Source organism: Stenella coeruleoalba (genome assembly GCF_951394435.1).
Source record: "Stenella coeruleoalba genome assembly, chromosome: 5".
Lineage (NCBI taxonomy): Eukaryota > Metazoa > Chordata > Mammalia > Artiodactyla > Delphinidae > Stenella > Stenella coeruleoalba.
The window spans coordinates 38,830,426-38,857,089 of NC_137150.1; the positions used below are offsets into that span (position 1 = coordinate 38,830,426).

The following is a 26,664-nucleotide window of genomic DNA, read 5'->3' on the forward strand; positions in this document are numbered from 1 at the left end:
CATAGAAGCCACATAAAATAAGTACTGAATGTGTAAGCGCTAGACTTTGGAGAATTTTCTGTAAGGGCAACGCAGTTGACCTTGGTAGCCATAGATTAATATTCTGTCTGTTCAAAGGGGCCTATGTTGCATGTGAGAATTTGTAATTTTCATGTGTCATGATATTAAGGCATATGTGCAGGATGATGTTCAGGAGTCATGTCACTTAGCTGGTGAATGAGACCATTTGACTGCTCAGCATTTTATCTCAGAGTGGCTTTGTTTCCTTCTGATCTTAATGATTTGAGCCATGCTCATGAAGGGTCTGCATAGTAATAATGATGTTGATAATAATTAGTAATATATGCTAAGAGTAATCCACCAAGCACTTTACATGCATTATTACATTCACAACTTAGGGTACTTGGAAGTTTCTAGGACTTATTTATTGAATGCAAGGAGTGACTATATGTTTAGAAATGTAAGAAATTATTATGAAAATAGTATAAGTGGGAGTTTGGTTCTAGTACAATAAATGTATAGAATTTGAAGATGTATCAAGGAAGAGGAAGACTGTTCTAGGTAGATGAATGCATGAGCAAAAAAGGAATTATGGAAGTGATAATGGACTGGTCTGAGAAGAGGTGCATTTTGGATAGTAGTAGAAAATTATTAGCCATATATTATAGGTTGTAAAGCAGACAGAGACATGAACTTGGGGTTTGAAGACATTAATGTTAGGGAGAAGAGTGCTGGAGGAATTTTGGTGTGAAGTGTTAGGAACCAAAACTAATACAGAGGGAAGGAAGGGAATGTGGCAGAACTTGGACCAATCTGGATCAGTTATTGAAGGGCTTACCATTTCCATTTATCTCATGCATTATGGACATAACTATGTCCATTAGCTCTATTCCAGTTTCACATTCTCCAACTCTAAATTTAATTCATCTGTATCTTATATATTTATGTATCAAATTTAGAAAGATTCTATTGGTATTAAACACTGTAGAGAGTTTAAAGATGGACAGAAATGTACACTGAGTCTTTAAAGCGAACACTGAAGATAACAGGCATGTACACAGATAATTTATGGATCTTTTTCAAGGGTAGAGAGAACAGGGAATGTGTGGGTTCAGTATAGACCTAGGCTTATTTTATCTAATACAGCAGGCAGCATTTATATTGAAAAAGAAAAAGTATGAGCTTTGGATCCAGATAGAGGAATTTTGGTCATCTTAGCAAGTTACTTTCTTGCCTTAAGTAAGTTACTCTACTCTAAGCAGATCTCTTATTTACAAAATGAAGATAATGTACTACTCCATAGAGCTGCTGTGAGGATTCTTTTTAAAAAATACTTTAGTGCTTCCCTGGTGGCGCAGTGGTTGGGAGTCCGCCTGCCGATGCAGGGCACACGGGTTCGTGCCCTAGTCCGGGAGGATCCCACATGCCGCGGAGCGGCTGGGCCTGTGAGCCATGGCCATTGAGCCTGTGCGTCCGGAGCCTGTGCTCCACAACGGGAGAGGCCACAACAGTGAGAGGCCCACATACCACACACACACAAAAAGAAACTTAAAAAAAATTAGACCAACAGTAATGGAGGAAATTTTGGAAAACACATAAACAAAGCATTAGAATGAACACAAAAATCAGTCAGAATCCACTGTTATATATTCTTAACATTTTAGTTTGTAACCTTTCAGTTACATGTAGATACACACACATATATACTCATATTATACACATACATGTATAAAACTTTTCTTTTAACAACTATAACATCATACCATACTGTAATAGGCTCTTTTTAAAAACTCAATATGCCATGAGAACATTTTCATGGAAATATACAACTACATCATAATTTTTAATGGTATATGGTTTTCTGTCGTATGGATATTATCATGTTTTATTTCATAGTTTGCCATTATTAGGCACTTAATTTATTCCAATTGTTGTTACTTGTCTAATATTAAATACAATGGAGTGATTAGTATCTTGTGACTCTTAACATTGGGTTAAGCCCAGAGATGTAGAACTTTCAGGTCAAAGGCTTTATGTGTATTATTGAAAATGTGGAACATTTCCTCTTGTCCTCTGGAAAGCTTTTACTATTTTCTGCTCTTACAGGTAGCATATGAGGGTCCTGATTCCCCATACCTTTGCCAGCACTACAAACATTATCATTTGTTTTCATCTTTGCTTGTTTCCTAGGTGAAAAATGGCATTTAGTTTTATCTTGCAGATCTGTGCACTGAATGTTTGTTAGCCATTTATACATATTTTTCTTTTTGTGAATATTGTGAGAATTCAATGAGATTATAAGTGTAAATGACCAGGCTCAGCACCTGGTATATATTAGTCTATCTTTAAGGGTCAGTGTTCTTTTTTACTTAAATCCTTACCCCTTTGCAGCTTCTTTCCCAATCATAATTCTAGTAGGAGAATACTGTAAAATCTTGTTTCATTGTTAAAGTTATTGCTTTTACAGATAGACAGTAGTAAATTCTCTCTTGATTAAAATTTGGGCAGTGAACTTGGGCTGCCTGGCTTCACATCTGCCTTTTAATAGCTGAGTGGTATACTGTGTGATCTACTTCACCTCTCTAAGCCTCAGTTATCTCATCTATAAAGTAGGGATAATAATTTTATCTCTTTATAATAACAGTATAAGGGTTAAATGAGCTAACCGATGTAAAGCACTTACTACAGTGCTTGGCACATACTGTTCAGTATTTCCTCAGAGGCGGAATCTCTAAGAAGGTCAGTTTACTTAGATAATATGATCAAAGATTTAAGTGCTGAGAAGTGCAAAGAGATCTTTAGGAAATGGCAAATTGTTTGATTTGAGGGGACTCTTGAATTATAGGCTGAGGAGTTTATTTTGATTCACTAAGCAAAGAAAGAATTTTAGTACTGTAGTTTTATTTCCTAGCACTGTTAGGTGCTTACCAGATTAAATTCATACCTTAGTTTTTTGTTTCCTTTTAGGGTATCAGTGTAGTTACAAAGGAGAACATCAGAGGGAAGAGAAAAAGCAACAAAAGACTTTAGTAATTGAATAATCAATTTCTGAGTTATTGGAAGTTTGCTTTTCTTAGGAAAAATATACATGTGTTACATTTTCTCAGTTTTAGCAGCTGAAGATACTAGTAGAATACTTATATGTATTTATTATCTTCTATTTAGTATTGTTTACTTTGTTACATATAGGTAGATACTGCTTGTAGGAAGCTGTAGGAACATTATTTTATGATAATGAACTTCCTTGAAAGTAGAAATTTATATTTAATTGTATTTAAATATTATAAATGATAACTATACTTTATATTTAAATCCAAATTTATATTTATGCAAATGTAATAATTATATAAATTTAAATTATTTAGGCTTAAGTACTGGAGAAGAAATATACTGGTTTATTTCCCCTTTTAAAAATTGTTTACCCCAGTCCTCCATGTGAAATAAACATGACATAAAATTCATAAATGTTTTTTAAATCTAATGATCAATTATTCTTTTTTTACATCCTAGTTTTTTTTATTGATGTATAGTTGATTTTCTATATATATATATTCTTTTTCAGATTATTTTCCATTATAGGTTATTACAAGATACTGAATATAGTTCCCTGTGCTATACAGTTGGTCCTTGTTTATCTATTTTATATATAGTAGTGTGTATCCGTTAATCCCAAATTCCAAATTTATTCCTCTCCCCCTTTCCCCACCAAAGGTATTTTTAGATTTGGGGAGTATAGGGGAAAGTGGGACTGTGGAGGGTAAATAAGAGGTAGCTTGGAATTTGCATATGTATATTCATCTAACCATACATGTTGGTCATCTTTTGTCCCCCAGCTTACTTCCTTTCAGTCTGTATTCCACTTCTGGCCATTGCGTCAGCAAACAGCTATGTGCAGGTGTGGTCTGACCATGCCTCACTCAGCTGCATCACTTATCGCCTGCCTTCTGCCCTGGGCTTCCTGCTGTAGTATGGGAGGGCAGTCTGAAGTGCCAGGGAGTTAACATTCTGTGGGGCAAACTTGACCAACAGCAGACCAGAGCTGGGGGATAAATACTTCTCTCTTGCAATTTCAGACAATTATGAGACACATAAGTTCTTCAGAGGATCTTCAGCAGGACTGAGTTCCAATTGCCCACAGAAGCATAACAGCTTAATAACACATGCTTGGTTTAGTTGTTCCTCTTTCCGTATTTCATTCTTCCAGTTCCTTCTCTTCTGAACTCGGTGGGGTCATTCTCCCAAATAAACCACTTGCCTGCAAGTCCTTGTCTCAGACCCTGCTTTTTGGGAGAACTAAAGCTAAATGATGAACACATTTCAGATGTATTTCAGAATTTTAAGGAGAATAGGCAGCTTCTATTTTTTTGAGCACCACTGATGTGCCAGGTTCTCTATTTTTTTTAAGAATAAAGATTAATTTTAACTTCCATTAAATTAACACATACATACAGTTTAAGAGGTCAGTAGCACAACATGGTATAATTAAACAATAATCCCCTATTGTCTCCCTGACTGCTGTTATCTCACTTCCCAGAGGCAGGCAAGTTTAATTCTTGGCAGAATCTCTCCATTGTTCTAAATATCATCAATTTGTCAATTTCAGGCATTATTTATTAAAAGCCTGTAATGCTGGATGACATTTTAGTTCTTTTACAGTCCCTACCCCACCTGTTCTACCATCTTATAATTATTTTTTATTGAATTATGACCCGTGTTTACATTAATATGACTATATAAATATCATTCATTGATGATCCAAGTACTATGGCTCCTTGTATACGTTTTTGTTTCCTAGAGTATGTAACTATTTCTCATGCCTTTTTTTTTTTTGTATTTCCTGTCCCAGGCTCAGCCAGGCCTGCTGTAGAGCTGTCACTCTGGGACTTCCTTCCCCCTTCTTCTTGGGACGGTTTCTCTTCACGACTCTTCTATGATGTTTCCCCATTTCCTGGATTAAGTGTCCTCCACTTTGTTAGTTTACTTCCTAATTTTTTGATCATCTTTTCAGTAACATCTTAAACAAGGATGGATGAATGGAAGTCAAAACATAACATAATATAAAATTCATAAATGATTTTAAAATCTAATGATCAATTATTCTTTTTTTACATCCTAGTTTTATTTAGAATAAGAAATCAGAAACAACTCAAATGTCCAACACTAATGGATATGTTAACCTATTGTACATCTATGAACAGAATAGTATGTAAACAGTAAAACTATTATATGTAAATATATTTATTGACATCTGAGAAACTGTTTATAATATATAATTAAGTAGTGAAAAAGTCTAAGCTATGTACATAACAAATCAATGGTGATTCCATATTTGTAAGAAAAAAGTGTGTTTGTGTGTACACATACGAAAGGAGGAAAATACTAAAATACCTTGAGGTATTATCATGGCTGGTGGGATTTCAGGTGATTTTTATTTTATTCTTCATTTAGAACCAGATGTGATTTTGAATTTTTCTATAATAAGCATTTATTATTTGTGGGACTGCTAGTCCATATGGCACCTTTGTGCATACTAGGAAAAGCTGTCCCTTCTTCCGGTGGATGCAGTACCACACCAGGATGCACTGCTTGGCCAGGGCATATAGCTTTTAGCTTCTACTGCCCCATTAGGTTTTCCTTTCTTCACCACTCCCCCCTCCCCATACTAAACAACAGGCACAACAGTACATGATAGTCCAGAAAACTTACCTAATAAAAATTATTTAAAATTAAAGACTAAAAGAAATATAACCTTTTAGTACATCTACTCTGGGCAGGCTACTGTCCTTACTTGACCTCTAACAGGTCATGTGGGACCTTTGGGCTTGCTCTTCCTGCCTCTTCTTTTCTGCTTACCAACTCTGCTCAAATGCAGTCAGTCCTTCAGGATCCAGCTAAAATTACCCCTACTCATTTAAATATTTCCCAACCATTCCAACACATATGGCGATTTCTCCTTCTTCTGAACTTCTCTTGAACTTAGGTCAAGAACATGGATTGAAGGGAGTGGTGATGAATAGGTTGTACCTCACTTGCTAACTGCAGACAACTGGCAGTGACTCCTTAGAGCACAGTGTTGAGAAAGATTCTTGAGCTACATTTGGCCTCAGTGGGAAAGAAGATTGTCAATGATTATGAACCTTAGTGCTGCATGTGGAAATAGCAGATAAGTAGCATGTTCACATGCAGTTTCACTGCCTGGCTTGGATGTTAACTATTTCATGCATTAGTCTTGGTTTGACAATACAGTTTAAACATCCAAGGTACTTTTTGTTGTTGATGTTTGCTTATTTTGTTGTTACTGTTTTTATTATCTACTCAGAATTTAACATGGAGCCTAGGTATGAGGGTGCTCAATAAATATATTTCTGTTGCTCTTCCTTCATTTTTGATGTTCCAGGTCTCTTACTAGTATAATTTCCCTTGGTCTGAAGCACTTCCTCTAGCAAGTCTGTTAGATCAGATATACTTGTGATGAATTCTCTTAGTTTTTCTACATCTGAGACTGTTGTCTAGAGCATAACTTGAAAAATATTGAAATCTCTTTTCTTTCCCATGTAGGCCCTTTCTGTGACATGCAGAACTTCTTTACCTGAATAACTGTAAATAACTTATGATACATACCAACTTAGTGTTCACCTTCCCATTGGAATAAGCTCAGTGTATATCGTAAGCCCTCAGCTGTTTAATATGTTCAGTTTAAACTTGTCCTGATGTAATGGATGCTCACTAATATTTGTAAAACTAATTAAAGAATCTTAGAACAGTACACATAAAATTCAGTAACCATAGTGCACTTGTCTGTGCACATGATTTATAAGTTCTAGAGCAGAATTTATTGCAAATAATAATCAGTCAGATCAATAACTACTTGTTAAAAGCAAATGTCTGAAAACTACCATTCTGAACTGTGGTAACCAAAGAATATACACTTAGATTCACTAATTTGCAAGATATTTTCCAGTCAGGGGAAAAATGCTGAGAATTCTAACCAAACCTAGTAAGTTGAAACTAAGAATTCTAGTTTGGAACTTAGTGGTGATAGTCTGTGTTTTTGTTATTGGAGGTAAAATGTAAAAAAAATTAGGTAATTAAGAAATTATTTTTGCTTACTTCTTTTCAGTGTACTTTTTAATTCTGCCTCCTTTCAAAGAGATCAGGATAGAAGAATGTTCTTATGTCAAGATATACATGGTATTTTTATTGGATGCTAGCCATTGGGCCAAGCTCTTTGTATTTATTTGAAAAGTAGACTGACTTTCATTTATAGGTATTACAGTTGAAACAGATTTTTTTTTTTTTGAAGCAGATTTTAAGGTGTTCGAAAAAGCTAACATCTGTAAAGATGTTTCTTGATTTTGAAAGTAGAATACAGTCCATTATTTAGTCTGTCATATTGAACGAGTAATTATTGAGTGACTTCTATATGCATGCCGATTATCTTTTTAATCCTTGATTTGAACTTAAGAATGGCAAATTAGAGAAGGTATATATCCTGACAGAGTTATTTAGTTAAGTATAAGAGTTGGAATTTGAACCAAGTTTTTCTTAGATTTATAGTATTACCAAAGTTTTCATCATAACATTTGATACATAACAGAAAAAGGTCTTATACATGTGAAAATTTATCAATTATAATTTGAGATAGGAGATGTATATATTTTTATAACTTATAACTCAGGCTTTTAAAAACTTTGACTGCCATTATAAAAAAAAAACAGCTCACATAGATTTTTGCTTTATGAGAAAGAGTACAAAATTAACTGTGATCTTATCTCTTATAGCTGTAGAAAACTGCAGCATACTAATCTTTTAAAAGTGAATAATATGCTTAGTTCATAACCAAAAAACCTGTAAAAATTTTTATTAAGAGTTAAACTCTGTTTTTCATAATTATTGTATAGTGCGTATTTTATGTGGGTTAATACATATATCAATACATTACTGGTTATAAATACATTTAATCTTTTATTTCTTGGTCAGTGAAGTGAGACATTAATGCTACTTTATTTAGTTACATGTATTATAGTTTCTATTTTATAACTAAATACTGTATTTTGTCTTGCTTTATGAAATAGTTTTGGTTTATATTTATTTTGTTACTTTTCTACTTCCCACCCAAAAAACTTACTTTTCTTTTGGATGTCTTTTGTTTATTTAATGTTGTAAAATATTACTTTTATAAGTAAATTCATAATAGATTTTAGATTGATTTAATAGGGAATGATGAGAAAAATTTGCTTTTACTAGGTACTAGGAGAAGCAAGTGATTAAAAATATTTTTCTAAGGTAGTAGTTTGACAATTTTGATACAAAATATTGAGAGAAAGGAGAATGCCATCATCAAAAGGAATGCTGTTTTTTCAAAATAAATATCATTATTAATTGTGGCTCCTTGACCAGATTCCCTTAGACCATTATAAAACCTGAATGATCACTTTGGTGTAATTTGTTCTCATATTAAAAAAAAAAAAAGTTAATCCCTTCTTAGTAAGATTAGATCTAAAAAATCTTAGTCTATTTGTTTAGAAATTTCTTAAGATTATATAAGCTTTATAATAGCAACAATTTCCAGATTTAGAGCATGCTTCCTTTGGCAAAATGATGAAATCTGTTTGCCACAAAGGTAAATCAGTAGCTTTATTTTAATTTTTTTTCTTGCCTGCCATGGTATGATTGATGTATGGCAACTTCTTACTGGAAGGAGAACTAACATTGACACTGACAGGTGCCACAAGGTTTATTTAGGACAACCTCAGTCTTCTCCCAGTTAGTTTCAAAATGTCTGCCTCATACATGTTGAGCCACTGAATTTCCTGCTTTAAAGCTTCGTGTTATGCCAACATTACTATCTGTGCTGCCTCAACTACAAATTGGATGAACAGCCCGTGACACTTTTTCAATATTATTACATTAAACCAAGTGGATTTTGATTGATAACCTAATATTCAACTAATGCAAAACATCAATCATGGCAAGTATATTAATTATTTAATATTGCAGTCTAATTCAGAAATCGATGTGCTGCATGAGGGGAAGGGAAACTCATGGTTCCCAGAAGATTTAAGACAGGGAATGATTAAAAAAAGACCTGCTGTACTCCTGTGTGTTAGTTCGATACAAATCTTTATTCATTTGCCAATAATCTCTTCCCATTTTCCACTTCAGGACCATTTTATCAGTTTTGAGACCTATAATTGAATTAAGTCTGCTTTCAGCACAGGGCAAAAGGAGTTGCACAAATATTGATGAAGTCATGACAGGGACAACCCAAGAGACAGACCACTAAAGAGGACAGGCTTTATCCCATTTGTTGCAAGATCCTTCTGTCAATGTCTTGAATCTTGCCTCTCTATTTTAAAAAAATTCATTAAGAGTTTTGGAACCACTCTTTAGACTTTTGTATTTAAATATCTACCATAATAACATTTCTATAGCACATTACAATTTATAGTGTACTTTCATATACATTATCTTGCTTATTTTTTCACAGCAACCCTATGTGTTAGGTAAAGCAAATGTTAAAAAATCTTCACATCATAGGTGAACAATTTGAGCTTCAGAGAATTTAGATTATTACCCAAGCTCATTCAACTGTTTTGCTTCTAGAACCAGGATTATACATCATGCTGTCTAATGTAGTATTTATGTACTCATGATGCTTTATCTGCGTTGTTTTGAGATGGCCACTCTTCCTTGTCTTTCTGCCCAAAGTAAGACTAAATAAAGAAAACTGATTTTCATGAAGAACTTGTTGAAACTTTGGTGTCCCCATCTATGATACATATTAAGCTTTACAAACATGCAAACCCTCGGGATATAAATGAAAATTTCTTGATCTATTGTATCTCTTACTAGAAGAGAATGGCCTTCTTTTATGTATGTATATCGCATGATATATACATATCAAAATATATATATATGAAGGGGGAAGTGGCCTAAATATATCTTGTCATTAAAGTCATTTTACCCCAACTTTCTTTTAATTCATGTTTGCCTGGTTATATCTTTTACTATCTCTTTTTTGGAAACCTTTCTGGATCCTTTTTGTTTTTTGTCTCTTGTAAATCACACATTGCTAGATTTGTTTCATACCCAATCTAAGAAACTTCTCTGGCATTTTTTTAAAAATTTATTTATTTTTGGCTGCATTGGATCTTCGTTGCTGCATGCGGGCTTTCTCTAGTTGAGGTGAGCAGGGGGCTACTCTTCGTTGTGGAGCGTGGGCTTCTCATTGCAGTGGCTTTTCTTGTTGCGGAGCACGGGCTCTAGGTGCGCGGGCTTCAGTACCTGTGGCGCGCGGGGTCTAGAGCACAGGCTCAGTAGTTGTGACACACGGGCTTAGTTGCTCCGCGGCACGTGGGATCTTCCCTGACTAGGGTTCGAACCCCTGTCTTCTGCATTGGCAGGCGGATTCTTAACCACTGCGCCACCAGGGAAGTCCCTTCTCTGGCATTTTAATTCTAGATGGTTAGGTGACCTTTCTTTAGTTTTCTTTTTAGTCACTGATTACTAAGATTACAATAGTTACTATGTACTATGCCAGCCTTTACTTGCTTTATATTCTTGCTTCTTCCTGATTTTATTTCTCTTCTTATTGCATTACATTCCTAAGAACTTTTGAATTTCCTGAGATTATGTATGCTGAAAATTGCTTTATTTTTCCTTTAATGTAAATAACAGTTTATTCATTAAATATAAATTCTAGGTTTACAGTTCTTTTTCTTTTTTAAACACTTTCTCTTGGAAGTTAATATGCCATCGTCTAGCATTAGTGTTAAGAAGTCTGATGTCAGTGCTAGTCTTCCTTTATGGAGGGGTATGCTTTTTCTTTCTGGAAACTTTTAGACTTTTCTCTTGATCTGTAATATTACAGTCTTAATTATCCTTATATTATGCTTTGCTGTGAATTTTTCTTTAGCTGTCCTGTTCACTGCTGTGTGTACCCTTTCAATCTAAGATTTGAATATTTCTATATCTAGGAAATTTTCGTCATTATTTCTTCAAATAATTCTTCTCTTTTATTTTGTCTTTGCATTCCCTCTAGGATTCTTATTATATAGATGTTCATACTTCTACTCCTGTTCTTAATTTTATCTCTTGTTTGTTCTGTCTTTCATACCTTTCCTATGCTTTCTGGGAGAGTTCTTCTACCCCGTGTTCCAGCGCACTAATTTATTCTTGGTCTGTAGCTATTGTGCTTTCAATTCATCCTCTGAGTTTCTAACTATTGTATTTCTAATACTCATTTTCTCATATTGATTCTTTTTCATAACTGTTTTTCATATTTAGTTTCTAAAAATCTTCCCTTATCTTTGAATATGTTATTATATTCTTGCTCGATCTGTTTTCTCTGGATGAGGTTGCTTTCTTTGTTGTTTTTCTGTTCCTGTGCCTACACACCTCAAAGATCTTAAAATTTTCCTTGTGGGTTTCTCTTTTATTTTCTTGCAACATTCAACTGCCTTGGCTATTAATTTTAATCTAAGGAGAAGGGTGAAAGTCTAGGCTCTGGCTTGTGCTCCTCCAGGTTAATTTGTTCTACTCTGGCCTCAGTCAACCACTTTTCCATTGTGTCTTCCTACTTTATCAAAAACAACCCAAAACGAAACAAAGCGAAACAACCACCTACCACCCACCACACACATACACACAGCTCCCAAAACTATTCTTCCAAACAGCAACTCACTGTTGCAGTTGCCTTCTTTGAGTGGTATGGAGCTGGGTAGGACCACCCAGAGACCTGGGATGGTTGCTACTGACTCTCTATCTAAGCTTGTCTTAATGATGGTTAGATGTCAGACTCTTATTAGTTGAATACATACTCTGATTCAGGCACTGTATTAGATGCTGGGATATAAAAATTAGAAAGATGTAATTCATGTCCTCAAGGAGTTTTCATTTTAGTGGTTGTCAATGGGAAAGTAAATACGTATTTATAATAAAGTGTGAGAATTTTGTGATGTGAACACATGGGGAGAGTTCAGTACCTCATTTATGAGGAAAAGAGGTTTCCCCAGTGGAGGTTTTGTTGAGGTTGAGTTCTGAAGAATGTTTTTATATTTCAGATAGATAAGGAGGATTAGAGGAGTCTGGGACAAAAGGAACATCTCAGGTAGAGAGAGTGAGTGGTTCAGTGATGATTAAAGCAAGGTTAGTAGTTTGTTATGGCTGTTGCTGCCACTTTCCATGTGATAATAGCTTTGGCAAAATAACAGAGGGAATTAGTAAACTGGAGTGTAGTAGTATATTGTGGATTTTAAGAAGGAAATTGACATAATCAAGCTTACATTTTACAAAGATCTTAATGTATTATGGAGAATGAATTGACATGGGGCAAGGCAGGGGTCACTGAGACCCATTAAGAAGCTTTGCAGTCATCAGGGAGAGAAAAGATGATGGCCTAAAATAAGACATAGCTGTGAAGATAGAAAGAAGTGGTTAAATCTAAGTGATAATTAAGGACGTTGGATAGCCAAGACCTTGTGGTTGATTACATTTGTTTACGTTTGGTAGCAAAGGAAAGGGGCAAGTGTCAATGTTGATGTCTAGTTTTCTTTCAGGCATGCCATTCAAAATGCATATTTCCTAGAATTATTTAATTTAAAGAATCACTTGGAAACATAAAAAAGCAATACCTAGCCAACCTTCCTTCCTTCCTCCCATTCTCCCTCTCCCGCTTTCTCCCCCTCCCTGTTCTCCCCGCTTCCTCCCTCCCCCTTCCTCCCTCCCCCTTCCTCCCTCCCACTTCCTCCCTCCCTCCCTCCCTCCCTTCCTTCCTTCCTTCCTTCCTTCTTTCCCTCCTTTCTTTCTTTTTCTTATCCTTGATTCCAAAATGCAAATAACTCAGAAAACTGGGAAATTTTCCCTAAGTTTGTGACAAAGTCAGTTGACAGCAAAACCTACCCTGAGATGAGGCTGTTTATAGTCTTTGTTTATCCCACTTTGTGTGGACATTCATATGTTTCTTTCAGAATTATTAATATGTATGATGATGAGGTGCTTCTTCAAGCCTTGCTGTCAGTGTTTTATGACATACACTATATGTACCTTATTACCTTTCTTAAAATCCAAAATATTCTAATGAAGCATGTCTAACCCCAATGGTTTCAGATAATGAATTATGGACTTGTACTTTGAATCTGAGCATTTTTGTTCTTTTATATTGCAGCATTATTTTCTAATAAGAACCATGATGTGACAATGTAGCCATGGGGGAAAAATTAAGTAGATGTGTATTATATAGTATGGATATATGTGGCTCCAAGATAGATTGCCACGTTCAGGTACAAAACAGTGTGTATATTATGCTTCTGTTTGGGTTAAAAAAAAGAAGAAGAGGAAGAAGAAGAAGAAGAGAAACACACACACACACACAGCAGCATGCATACACATGCATAGACTGTCTTTGGAAGGACAAACAAATAACTAACACCAGTGATTGAGAATTGGGAGTCACTGATGGGAGGAAGGTTTAATTTTATTGTAACCTGTATACATACACATAAATACATATTACACTGTCAGATGTCTCACTATATGTATTATTTTTTTGTTTAAATTTTAAATTGCACAAATGGTTATATGAGAATTTCCTTGTGAAAACTTAAAGATTCATCTGACTTCCAGCTCCAGCAAATACATTAATTTTATAATAATAAAGGTAAAAATAATTATTTATGTAGCTATTGGCCTTCTCTGACACCTTGTTACAATTTATTTCTGTCATTTTTCATTAGGACTGCATCCAGAGAATAAGTTTCAGAAATCCTTAAATTTTTAAATGTTGAATATATAGCATTGCCAGAAGCAGAAAGCAGAAGAGAGAATGGCTAAAGATGAGTACTAATCAGTAGACAGTGGAATTTATTCCCAGGATGCCAGACTGGGCAGTGAGAGCAAAGGTTGGAAGCCATGAGTATAGTTTTCAAGCAGTAGAGGCAAAGGGAAAAGATAGGGAAATTTGAAAAGATTGTATAGCAAGACAAAGGAAACAGAAGTAAGTAGATTTTTGGCCAAAAAAAAAAAAAAAATTGGAGACAAAATAAAGAGAAAAGAAATAAAATTGGGGACCCTTTTAGAGAAAGAAAGAGGTATGGGGAAAAGATTAAACATCATGAATGCAGTACTGTTGTTGGATGTTTCATAATTATTTTCTGCAATGTGGTAGAAGTATAATTTTATGTTAAAACAGATAAGGCATGATGTTAATGATGGAATTCAAATACTGCTTGTTGGAGTGAGAAAAGTCAAAGTCCATTTGTCACTAATAAATTAGCATTGACTGAAATCAGGAAAAATATCTCACTATTGCCATATTTCACCAAATGTGTATTTAAATTACCTTTGCTACTTGCACAGTTATTTGTATTTTTAGTTTCATCAGCACTCTTTTTTAAAGTGAAAAGCAAGAAATTAAATACTTAAAATATATTGTGATATTTGATGTTTGTGTTTCCATTGGTGATTTTTTTGCTTTTAAATATTACAATAGTCTTAGGTTCTGATTTGTAGTGGGCACTAAGTTGATAAAATTCATGCTAGGAAAAAACTTAAGATTGACTTATTTAACTATGTACTCACAAACATTCTTTTTGTGGCCATTTTTATATAAAAATGCACCTACTGATGGATGGATATTTGATAAAGCAAATGTAGTAAAATGTCAATTGTAGACTCTAGATTGTGGAAAGAATCTGTATGTTTGAACATTTTCATAATAAACATTGAAAAAACATAAACTCTAATGAAATAGCTAATGTAAAATAAAGACAGTGTGCAAATAGTAAAATAACACATTTGATTTCTTTTTTGTTCTCCACTGACTTTGAAAAGTCTGAAACATTCTTTCTACTAGACGAATATCAATTTTAGCGGTAGTACTACTATTAGATATAAATAAATTATCTGTTCCGTAAGGAAATTGTTTTGTCCTTAAAAACAAAGTTATTATGAACATTAGGAAAGATATATGAAAAAATTATAAGGGTTTGTAAAATATTTTTGAGGTAAACATAAATTATAGCAGACAAGGGTTTAACAACTATTTTAAACTTTTATTCTTCTATTTTAGGGAATCTGGAAGCATCAAAGCTGTATTAGAACATCTGGTAAGTTCTAATTTTCTCTTGAACATTTGCATCATCTTTGATATCTGCATTCTAAATGAACACTTTTGAATGAGCTTTGAATACCTTGTATTGAGAAAGTCAACCATTTCCCAAAGGGTCAGCTTACTGTTATTACGTGAAGGCACTTACATTTTCATTTATCTTATCATTTCAAGGGAATTAAAATTTTTTTTAAATTACATTTTTTTCTGATGTAGAGATGAAATAAAATGGATGACAATCCTTGGATTGATGATTGCTTTAATTATAAAGAAAAGTGTTTGGTGTAGAATTTTTGGCAAATCTTGATCTGACAAAAACAAGCTTGTGTTTTAAGAAAAACACAATCAAATATTGCATGCATAAATATGGTATGTTTTAGCAATTTAACTGCTTTGAAAGAAGTGCACAGCTTTGTTTTTCCTGATGTCTTTGCTTTATGAATAATGCATTAGTTTAAACTACATTCAGTTTTAGAATATAAAATAATTGAGATGCAAAATTTTTGGTTTAAGTAAACATTTTTAAAACAAGTAAAATTCCAACTGACTTAACATTAAAATCTGTCAATTCATCAGAAAATTGGAAGAACTGTTGTATTATACCAGGTCCAAAATTCATTGAGCTCACCACATTGAGTGTTCATTACAACATTAAGTAGTTCATTTAAACAGAGCATTATAAAGTCATGCTCTGGTTTCTGGTCAAATCCAAACGTTGAATAATTAATGATAGAGATTCTTTTGTAAATACAATCTAAGTACTTTTTTAATGCAAGACTTCATTCGTATATCATATTGTAGCTTTGTTAACTATTAATGTGCTTTTGTTCTGCTTCCACAAAGCAAACAGTAGCAAGAGGCAGCTTCATTTTTATTTATAGTAGTTTTAGAGTTAGAAAGGATTTTTGGTTTTTCTTTCAATAGCTAAAGGAAACTGAGGAAACCTAGACTTTTTAAAAACGATAAAATCATCCTAAAAATTACAGATTTAATTATTAAAAGCAGAATATAATAAACTAGTTAGAAAAATTGAAGTATATATATTTGTCCAGATTAGAAGTAATTAAATAATATTGTTATTCTCATTATTAAAAATTATTTCTTGAATCCCTGTTTATCACTTCATTGTGGCACATGATATTTAGGACATACATATGGACATCAGAATAAAAATATTAATCTAAGATATCTAATGCCAGTATCAATTGACAGCTTATAACAAGGAAGAACAGCTAACATAGTTCCAAAATGAGCTGTCTTTTATACTTCTCTTGTAAATTACTATTTAATAAAAAGACTGTATATTTACTTGGTTCATATTCATCAGTAGATGAGTTAGATTCTTTTTTTTTGTTTAAATTCCATATTTTTTTAATACTCACTAGTATGAACTTACATTCAGTGACAATTTCATGCATTTATACTCTACTTATAATCTTATGCAGCAGTGGTTTTCTAACTGCCTTGGGCTACCAGGAAGTCTCCCCAAAACAGGTGGCACTCCAGAATTCCCCTGCCCACTTTAGCCAGAATAGTTCCCACTTTTAGTTATTTTGTATACTTTTAACCTTTTAAAATAAGATTTCATCTGAACAAAGAATTCTTCAGCTAAAAGTATTTAAAAACCTTTTCCATTTTTGACTCTGAGTTATATTTCATTTTATCTGGGTCACATACATCAAATGTATTTCAAAGATAAGGCATTTTAGGGATGAGAGAGCCATGATTAGTACAACAGGTAGTGGAAGTAGATGATTTTAATGCATTTTACTTAAGTCATTCAAATTCTATAACTTGGTATTGTAAACTTGACCCACTGACTGTGAACTATTAACAATAATATGAATACATGAATACATATTATCACATATATACACATATATATTGCTTTGTACACTAATAATACTCAGTAAAGTCAATGATATTCTTTATAACTGCCTAAGAAGGAAGTGAACTTAAGAATTCATTGGTTGAGCACAAAGAAACCTGTCTGTCTAGCAACTGTGGGCTCCTTAGGTTTGGTCTCTCCACTTTCCAGCTGAACAGATACTTATAACCCTTGTCTTCTAGCACATGTACCCCTTCTTTGAATTGGCTGCATACCAAATATAATTAAAGTATAGATTCTAATAGATTGATTTTAAAAAATATATGGTGTAACATTAAAATGAGAACATCCCACACATTTGGAGTTAATTTCTTCTTTATGTACCCTTCTTGTCTTTTCAAATTTATCTGGATTATCATAGAAAATTAGCATTATTCTAAGAGAGGGTGAAAGCCATATAAATTTAAATGAGTTAAGAAAAATGGCATGCAGTATATTTGTCACAAGAACACATATATGGTTGCACTGTCTTTGTACTCTGTTTATGGGCTCTTCTTGGTATATATAGTTATCTGTAACAAGTGTGGGTGTATGGAGAGAAGAATAAGATAGGTGGACTCTGTTTCCCTGAAACCTCTTCAAGGGCCAATTCATTTATTTGTCACAATCTCTCAAGCCCTTGATTCAGTCTTTAGTCTATCATTCTTTTCTATGTTGCCAGCTTTTCCTGGGAACTGTCCAGCATATCATTCTTAGCTTAAATTTCTTATAGTTTACTCCCCAATACCATTTTATTTTTCTTCTCACAAACTTGTGTACTACCCATAAAGTCTATGTCTGTTTAAAATTCTAGACAGAACTTTTGAAGGTTGGTGCCCCCGACATCCATTGATGATTCTTGCCTGATGATTGCAAAATTGAGATTTTTCCAGCTCTACCACTCCCCCTATATTTAGCAGCCAGCATTCCACTATGAGGAAAAGCCCATCCTTCTTTCTTATTTTATTTACTTATTGTGAGCAAAGACTCATGACTAGGTTACTATCAGTTACTTTTCTTATTTATTTTGACACTCAGATTGTCACAGATTTGTCCAGAGAATCTTCTTTAAAGATGGTTTCTGGGTCCTTTCAACATACTCCCTTTTTTTTTTTCTAAGCACGTCCTCATTTTCTGACACAACAAGATGTTTCAGGCTTATCTTATACCTTCCCTGTCCCACTTCCAGAATCAGCCATTTCTTCAAATTACCCTATTCCATTTTAGAGGAAAATGGTATTTTAGGAATCAAGGTCTGGACATGTGATATGCTCATTGTCTCTGCGATTTCATTACTTCTAGGACCTTTCAGTGCTAGATTAGATAGTTAAATAGAGGTAGGTAGGTAAGTAGATAAATATTTTGAAGAACGTGTGAGTCATACTGATACCTCCAATTTCGATCCAAACCACAGAATTCTTCCTTGTCCTCCCCCGTTTCATATTTGTATTTCCCTTTATGTAAAGGGAGAACCTGGACTGCTAACAACACTAATACATTTACCCATTTGCTCAATCATATAATATACATAAAATAGTTCCAGTACAGCTATATATTTTGAAAATAAACTTAAATAAAAGATTTCAAGATTTATTTGTAGTTTTTTTTCCCCTTGAGTGTAGTTTATTCCTTTGAAATATAGTGGCATTCATTTGTTTCCATTTGCATTCAATTTTAGGTGCCTTTGTTCCCATTCTTGTAGATTTAATTATGTTTGAATATCTATAATGTTAACATGCTTCCAGAAGTCAAAATATGATACACAGTAGTATCGTCAGAGAGGTGTCACTCCCTTCCTTTCTAGCTATTCTCTATTCCTTGTAGGTAGCATATTTTATTAAATTCTTGTTTATCCTTCCTGTGCTTTTTGTAAAATTACGTGTATATATATATGTATATGCATATGTGTATGTATTCCTATTTCCTGTTTCTTATAAAAAGCATATTGTAAGGAATTCCCTGGAGGTACAGTGGTTAGGACTCTGTGCCTCCACTCCCAGGGGCCCGGGTTTGAACCCTGGTTGGGGAACTAAGATCCTGCAAGCCATGCAGCACAGCCAAAAAATAAACAAATAAATAATTTTTTTAAAGCATATTGTGTATACTTCTTTCTATTTTGCTGTTTTCACTTATCAGTATATCCTGTAAATCACTCCATAATTACTGTGTGTATCATTATATTTACTGTATTTCTTTCTCTATTTAGCTGTGTCTCCTTTATTAAGATTTTAGCCCAACTTGCATGCCTGCTACACTTTCATACATGCTGACAGAAGACACAAGATTCCCTGCGTCAGAGACAAAGCATTTTCTTACTAACAGCACAAAAAGTAGCACGTACTTCATGGCTGTATAGGTTCCCCTTGACCCCCAAGTCCCATGGGGTGATGCTGCATACCCAGTGGGTTTGTGTCATCGCTGAGGGGCTCCAGATTTAGGAGTTCTTTAAGGAGCTGTTAGAAAATCTGCCCAAACTTTGCCCAAGAGAAAGACATTATCTTTATTATCCTAGTTAGGTAACAAACATGCCTTCTGGCCCAGGGGGAGATTCTGTCTCTGTCTTGCTGTTTGCTATACTGAACATCTTTGCTATACCAAAGACTGTTTGCTGTACCAAACCTCTTTGAAAAGATAGTTCTGAACAAAGGCTGATGGCTGATATAACATGTATAGAATGTTATGGAGAATTGTCTCTGAAGAGCTATTGTAATTATGATGATGAAACTTAGGAAGGTTTGCATTTTTATTCTAGTGGTTGCCTTTGTATTTATACCTTTTATAATGGTTTTAATCCCCCTTGTTCCTGTTTAACCTTATAGATGACATCCTTTGACTCCCACCTGTTACCTTCATTATAGACAATGCTCCTGTTGTATTTTCCCTTTCTTCCTTTTCCTCCCATTTCTTCTTGCTGTGTTTTTTGCTACTTTGTTAGAATATAAAATGTTTGCATGCTATTCTTCCAGCCACGCTTACGTTGTTTTAGAATCACCTTTAAAATTAAATATATTAAATATTTGCCATCAGTTTGTTTGCTGATATTTCCCCATTTATCTCCTGTTTGTATAAAACTCATCCACTAGTATATTCCTCAGGAAAAGCTCCTATGTACATTATTCTCCAAGATCTTGTACATTCCAAGCTGTTTTTCTGGAGTCTTGCGACTTGAATGACAGCTTGACTGGACATAAAACCCTTCACTTACAGTTTTTTCCTTGACTTTCTTGAGATATTATTCTGCTCTTGATGTCTCTGGTACCAGCCTTATTTATTTATTTTTTTTGTGGTACCCGGGCCTCTCACTGTTGGGGCCTCTCCCGTTGCGGAGCACAGGCTCCAGACACGCAGGCTCAGTGGCCATGGCTCACGGGCCCAGCCGCTCTGCGGCATGTGGGATCTTCCCAGACCGGGTCACGAACCCGTGTCTCCTGCATCAGCAGGCGGACTCTCAACCACTGCGCCACCAGGGAAGCCCATTGCCTTATTTTTTTTACCCTTATAAATAATTAGATTTTTTTGCCTTGAGACATTGCCATTTTTTCATTGATCTTGCTTTTACTAGGATAATTCTCAAAGTTGATTGTTTCTGGCTAATTTTTCTGGGCAATTTCATATGTAAACTTAAGTTTTCTCATTTCTAGAAATAATTTTCATGGATTATAGAATTAAATATTAGTCCGTTCCATTGTTTTATTTTCTTCTTTAGTGACTCCAATATATAATCTTTCTTTGCTTGTCTTCTATTTCAGTCCCTTTCTCTCTGAGTCTTTTTAATATTTTACTTTATCTTTATTCTCTGAATTGTTTTCCTGCTTTTATTCAGTATTTCTTATTAAATTTTCATTCAAATTTATTCTTCTTTATGCACCTTATAATGTATTTTCCATATCTGAAATATTTTTCCTTCCATTTCTGTTTTTATTTTTTGAATGTCTGATTCTAGGTTTTCTTTTTGTTATTTGTCCAAATGAGTCTTGTGCTTTGTAGTTGGTTTTAGGAGAAGAATTTTCATCTACTGAAATGTTTTAATTTGCGTTTTCTAGTTACTTCTTGTAGTAGCTTTATATGGGAGTGATTTGATTTCTTTCTTTTTCTTCCTTCCCTTCCTCCCTCTCTCCCTCCCTTCCTTCCTTCCTTCCTTCGTTTTAGAAATCCTAGACATTTTGTAGACAGAGTTCCTAGTTTAAGGGTTGCCGTCTTCTGCAGTACATCGAAGCGTAATTTCTCTAACAGATGATGATGGGGGTGGCAGGGAGGAAGGGGTTGACATGTCTTGTTTCTCTTTAGCAGTTTGTTTCTTACTACTTTCTTTCTTGTCACTGACATGTATTCTGTTTACCTGATTTTCTCCCAGAAGCAGCTTCCTGAGGCTGCCTCTTCTGGTCCCACTCCTTTTCAAGCCCCTTTCCTCTAGCTGGTGCTATGGTAACACCAAATCCTAGGCGTATGTTCACTATTTTGGCATTTTAGTGTTGCACTTTGTTTTTCTGTAGATGATTTTTGTTTGTACTTCCAGTTATGTATTAAACTTACAGCCATTATCAGGGGTGGCACAGGGTGGCATGTCTTTGAAAAATTTTGCCTCAAATGAGAAATTCATAATGAAAAATGTCAGAAATCAATGTTGAATAGACCTTGAATCCTCAGGAGTCCTCCTACAGGGTCCTGCCGAATGGTCAGCAGAATTGAATACAAAACATCTCAGAGTTCAGTGTCCATATCTATTTAAGCTTAGAGAAAATGAGTGGAAACATTGCTTATAATGTTGTGCTTAGATTTTATAATGAACTTAAGGAAATAGTATTTTTTATTTGATGAAGAATCATATACAAATTAAAGACCGTCTGATGTGATTCCAGTGTATGTCTGTTAACACAGCAGGGTTGAAGGAGTGGAGGTGGGTGGTTATTAGATGGTGATGTTGCGCCTGACTTTTTTTTATTAAAGATGTCCTAGCGTGTGGAAAATTGACTCTTAAGTTCTCTGTATATCAAAGGTAGCTGACTCTATATTTTTCTGCCATCCTATGTTTTAAAATTCTGGATAATATAGTGAGTAGTAACCTTTATTGAACTATGTAATGGGGGTTAAAAGATTTACTTTTTAGAGTGTTTTTAATACAGTCAAGTAGGTGACATTAACATGCATTTTTATTGTTAAATTATGAAAGTGTACAGGAGATAGAACCTTGCCATTTGATTATAATATAGCTATGATTGTTTTATTAGCAATCTATAAAAATAATGCTATCCTTTCCTCTTGGGAGAGGGATTGAGATCTGAATATATTAGGTTGAGCTATATGAAAAGTTGTCATTTTTTTTTAGGTCAAAATAGTCTTGTGGGTTGTTTCTGGCTTGAAAGGACTGCTGTGCCATGCCCAGCAGGGAATGAAGTGAATTATCCTGATCAGTATGATATTTCTAAACTTCCCTTGTTCTCTTTTCTGAAAAGTCAAATAACTGGAGGTGGGTTTGGGTGGGGGGACATGTTCTAGGTCAGTGCTTCACCATCTTTAATGTGCATATGAACCTCCTGGGGATATTGTTTAAACTCTGGGTCTGGAGTGGGACTTGAGATTCTACATTTAGCAAGCTACCAAGTGAGGCTAATGCTGCTGGTCCAGTGACCACCAGAAAGAAAAGTACATTGAAAGGCATTGACTTGAAAGACATGTGTCCAATGAACAAGGCCCTCTGAATCTGATGAAAAATCTAGATGTTCCCCCGTATACTCATTGAGTATGATTCTGCAACCTATGAATGATTAGTTGGGCATTCATAAACCCAGGGAGACAGACACTCCATAGGTTTATACAGGGTGAAAAATTTCATCATCTTACTCTGTGAGAGTAGCAAAGGGCTAATTTTTTTTTTTTTTATTTGGGTTCTGGATATTAAGTTGTATATTTCAGGGCTGGAGCTGGACACTAGGACTAATAATACCTTGTTCAGCTGTAGGTGGAAAGTTAAATAAGTGATGATAAATCTTTTAGTAAAATGGGTTACAAGTATTTACAACTTTAAGTGGGATTTGCTTTCTATTAATAGTTGAATAGCCAAAGAACTCTGGAGCCATACCTGTGGGTTTTTTCTCCCCACAGAGGTCTCATTTATGTTTCTTATATTGTATAACATTTGAGAGTGATGACCTACTTGTCCTTGTGGTCAGGCAACACAGTCTGACCATTTTAAATGTTGAAAAGCAACTGTCATTAATAGCTTGTTTAGCCCATCAGTGGTTTGTAGAATATAGTTGCTGCTTGCCAGAAATGTAGGCGGGCTCTTGCTATTACATGCTCATCAATAATACTACATTCTAATAAAAGCCCTTTTCTCTCTGTTTTAGGCTATTTTGTGTAGAACTCGCAAATAAAACGGCTGTATTTCAGTTCACAGACTAAAGATTTTATTTAATGCAAGCGTAAATACAGGTTATGTATTATTGTTATACTTTTGAGGATGCATGCAGAGGTTTTGAACCCTATTCTCAAACAGAGGTTATGAACCCTATTCTAAAGTCACTCATCCTTTGTCTGTTACGTTTTAAAATACCTGTCTTATTTTAATGTTTCACCACTGTGTTCCCAAAAAAATATTTTTGACATTTCTCTAAATGAGTTTGAGAACATAGTTATCTCACAATACACTGATGTTTCTCATACACTCTATATATTTATTAAACACTGATGAAAACTATTATCTCATATACTATTTAGGGACTTCAATGTAATAGATTCCTCTCCTCCCAGCATTTTAATTTTTTTTTTTTTTTTTTTTTTTACCTAAGCTGATATATATTTCAGGTTTAGGGTAAATGTGCATATTAAAACAGACACTTTCCTTAAACTGTGATCGTGAGATAAAACAGCATGAAGTTTTTCTTCTTTCTGGAAGATCAATTATATAAATTTTTCTCTCTTTCTTTTTAAAAAGCAAGTGTGTCCTATGAATGTATGCAAATTAAAATACCTTTAATGTGGATTAAATATTAATATCGTGTTACTGCCTTGATTTCTTAGGCAGTTTACAAGTCCTAAATCTGGGAACCGGCTCACATTTCAGTCAGAAACAGTACCTTGTCAGTGATGCATTTCTCTGAAACATTTTGATCAGTTACAAGTTTATTAAAATTTGCTTCTGCAGTAAATGATTAATAAATATTATCTAGTCAATCAAACAGCAGGAACTTGGGCCTTTTTTCTACCCTTTCTCCCTCCCCTCTCTTCCAAAGAAAGATCTGTCAGTTGTTGTTGCTTTTTTAAGACACGGTGGTCTTGGTAGAAAATGGTGGCCAGTTAGCTTTAAAAAAAAAAAAAGACAATATGTCATGTAATTTTCATGATATTACTAATAGTCTCAGATTTATGTTTAACCTAGATAAAATTTATTGTCTGACTTTTATGCACATGTGCTTATTAAAGCTTTATAAAGTAAAACCAAATATTCTAAGTGCATTAAATAACCCCCACTTCCCATTATTCAAGAGTCTGATAGTCAGGCCTTCTCAAAACCATGAGAGTAACTGAATATTGTATTCGGATATTTTTTATATTCTAGTTCAGGATACCATAGGTTTTGCTTCATTGCATAGGACCCCACAAGGTACCTGGTAGTTATTTCATGCTTTCCTCAGGATCTAAGGTCTGTAACTGCAGAGAGAGAAATAGCAGCAGAGGTAACAGGGTTTCTTTTTATTTCTTCCATCAAAGCATTAGGAGTTAAGATGGAGAATGCCTTTGCCACAGTGGTATCTTTGGCCACACTCATTACCATTTATCACAGATTCATAGCATCTGTATTTAACTTTAACATACATAGTCTGTTTACTTTAGGAAAAGCACAGCATGAGGAGCTGGGAGAACATGATTTTATGGTGTGACCTCCAGCAATGCACACAACCTCTCTGTTTCACTTCTTTCATTTTTCTCCCTGTTCATAGGCTGTTGAAATAGCGTGTGAAAATTTGTAGAAGCATAGACTTTCTACAAATGTATCATTTATTTTACAGAAAAAGAAAAAAATCTTATCAGTTCTAGTTACATAAGTAACTTCAGATTGCTAAAAACAATACCTCAATTCTAATATACTCACAGTAAGCTGTGAGAAAATTTTGTCCTTTGCTCACATGCTCTCCCCTTTAAAAAAATTATTACATACTTTTAAAAGTTATAACATAATACATGTTTATTATAATGGGTCAAAAACTGATAGGTATATAAAGAAAAAAAATGAATATATCTTCTATCTGCCACCAATCCAGTGTTAATAGTTTAGTACCCTTCTTACTGTACCTTGCTCTATTCCCAGATGTACATATACATATATAATTATACTTAGCTTTTTGTTTTTTTATAAAATAGACTTGTACTATGTATGATATTTTACAACTTGAGCTTTTTATTTGTTCAGTGCTGGATACAGTGTACATATCTACACACATAAATCTGGTTTTTGCTAGAAATATCAAAATATTGGAAGTTAATACTATTAGCATTTTATTTAATGTATTCATAGGGGAAGTTTGAGGACTATAAAATTTGCATTTTAAGGAGTCAGTGGAGATTTAGTTTTAGTTCCACTTTTGATTACCTTGATTATAGTATATGAAAGAATGGGCTTATGATGAACTTTACAGTTATCAATAGAGGAAGGAATGGGTTACTTTATTTAAAAAAATCTATTTGATATTTGCAAAAAACAAATAAGTAAAGATAATTAGATTAGAAAAGGAACATGTGACATCTTTATATGTGTTTCAGGTTTATTATAGACTAGTATTTTTTTAATTGAAATTTTAGCATAACTGCGTGACATTTATTGCAATCTTCAATCTTGGTATTTATCATATACTATAATTTATTTGTTGACTCTGTCTTTTGACTGAATATTCAGCTTTGTTCTCCTTGCAAACACTGAGTACGTTTTTATTGAATTTTTACAAAATTGAAAGAAAAGTGCATTGATATATTGTTTGGGAAAGTTATCCCAATTATTTTTTTTAAAGGTGAGAGGGATTCAGTTTATTTTTAAAGTCTTTTGTGCCCACTGAGTGGTAAAAACCGGATGCTGAAAGCTTGAGTGTACAGTAGAAATCATTAGTGACTTCTCTCCATGATCTGGATAGATACTGTTTTTTAAGTGAGCACATATGAATATTACTGCCCAGGAAAAAAATTACTTTTCCTTAGTAGTTTTTGTTTTTGTTTTTGTTTGGAAAGGTAGCAGAGTGCTGGAAAAGCACTGGGTTAGGACTGAGTGAACTGGCTCTAAGCCCTGTAGAGGATTCAGTTTGGTCCTATTTAAAGTAAGGAATATGAACTAGATGTTTTCTAAGGTTCTTTCTAGCCTAAAATACATGATTCTAGAAAGAAAAAACTTTGTATGCTTAGCATATAAAGTGTTGTATCCTTAAGTTACTACTTTAGATTACTAATTTAATGGAGATTATCAAAATGTACTAACTAGGTTGTGTATAATGGAGATTATCAAAATGTACTAAGCTGCGTATTGTTACACTAGAGAATCAAACAATTTTGTGTATTTAAAATTATGTATACATAAATAAATTTTATTCAAATTCATTTTTGGGTGGGAGGTCATATTAATATTACTTTATTTGTTTAAAAATTTTTAATAATATTTACGCTAAGAAGAATATAATAATATTAGCTTAGAAAATTAAAATTT

The 26,664-nt window shown here is 33.9% G+C and overlaps 1 protein-coding gene across 2 annotated transcripts in view; it reads left to right on the forward strand.

The window, feature by feature from the left end:
* The window catches only part of RSRC1 (arginine and serine rich coiled-coil 1), a 451,866-nt gene that overhangs the window by 205,528 nt on the left and 219,674 nt on the right, over positions 1 to 26,664 (forward strand). For both annotated transcript variants that reach the window (XM_079922011.1, XM_079922010.1), the window contains exon 5: positions 15,071 to 15,107. In XM_079922011.1, coding sequence (XP_079778137.1) covers positions 15,071 to 15,107 — 37 coding nt within the window. The remainder of the gene's footprint in view (positions 1 to 15,070; positions 15,108 to 26,664) is intronic.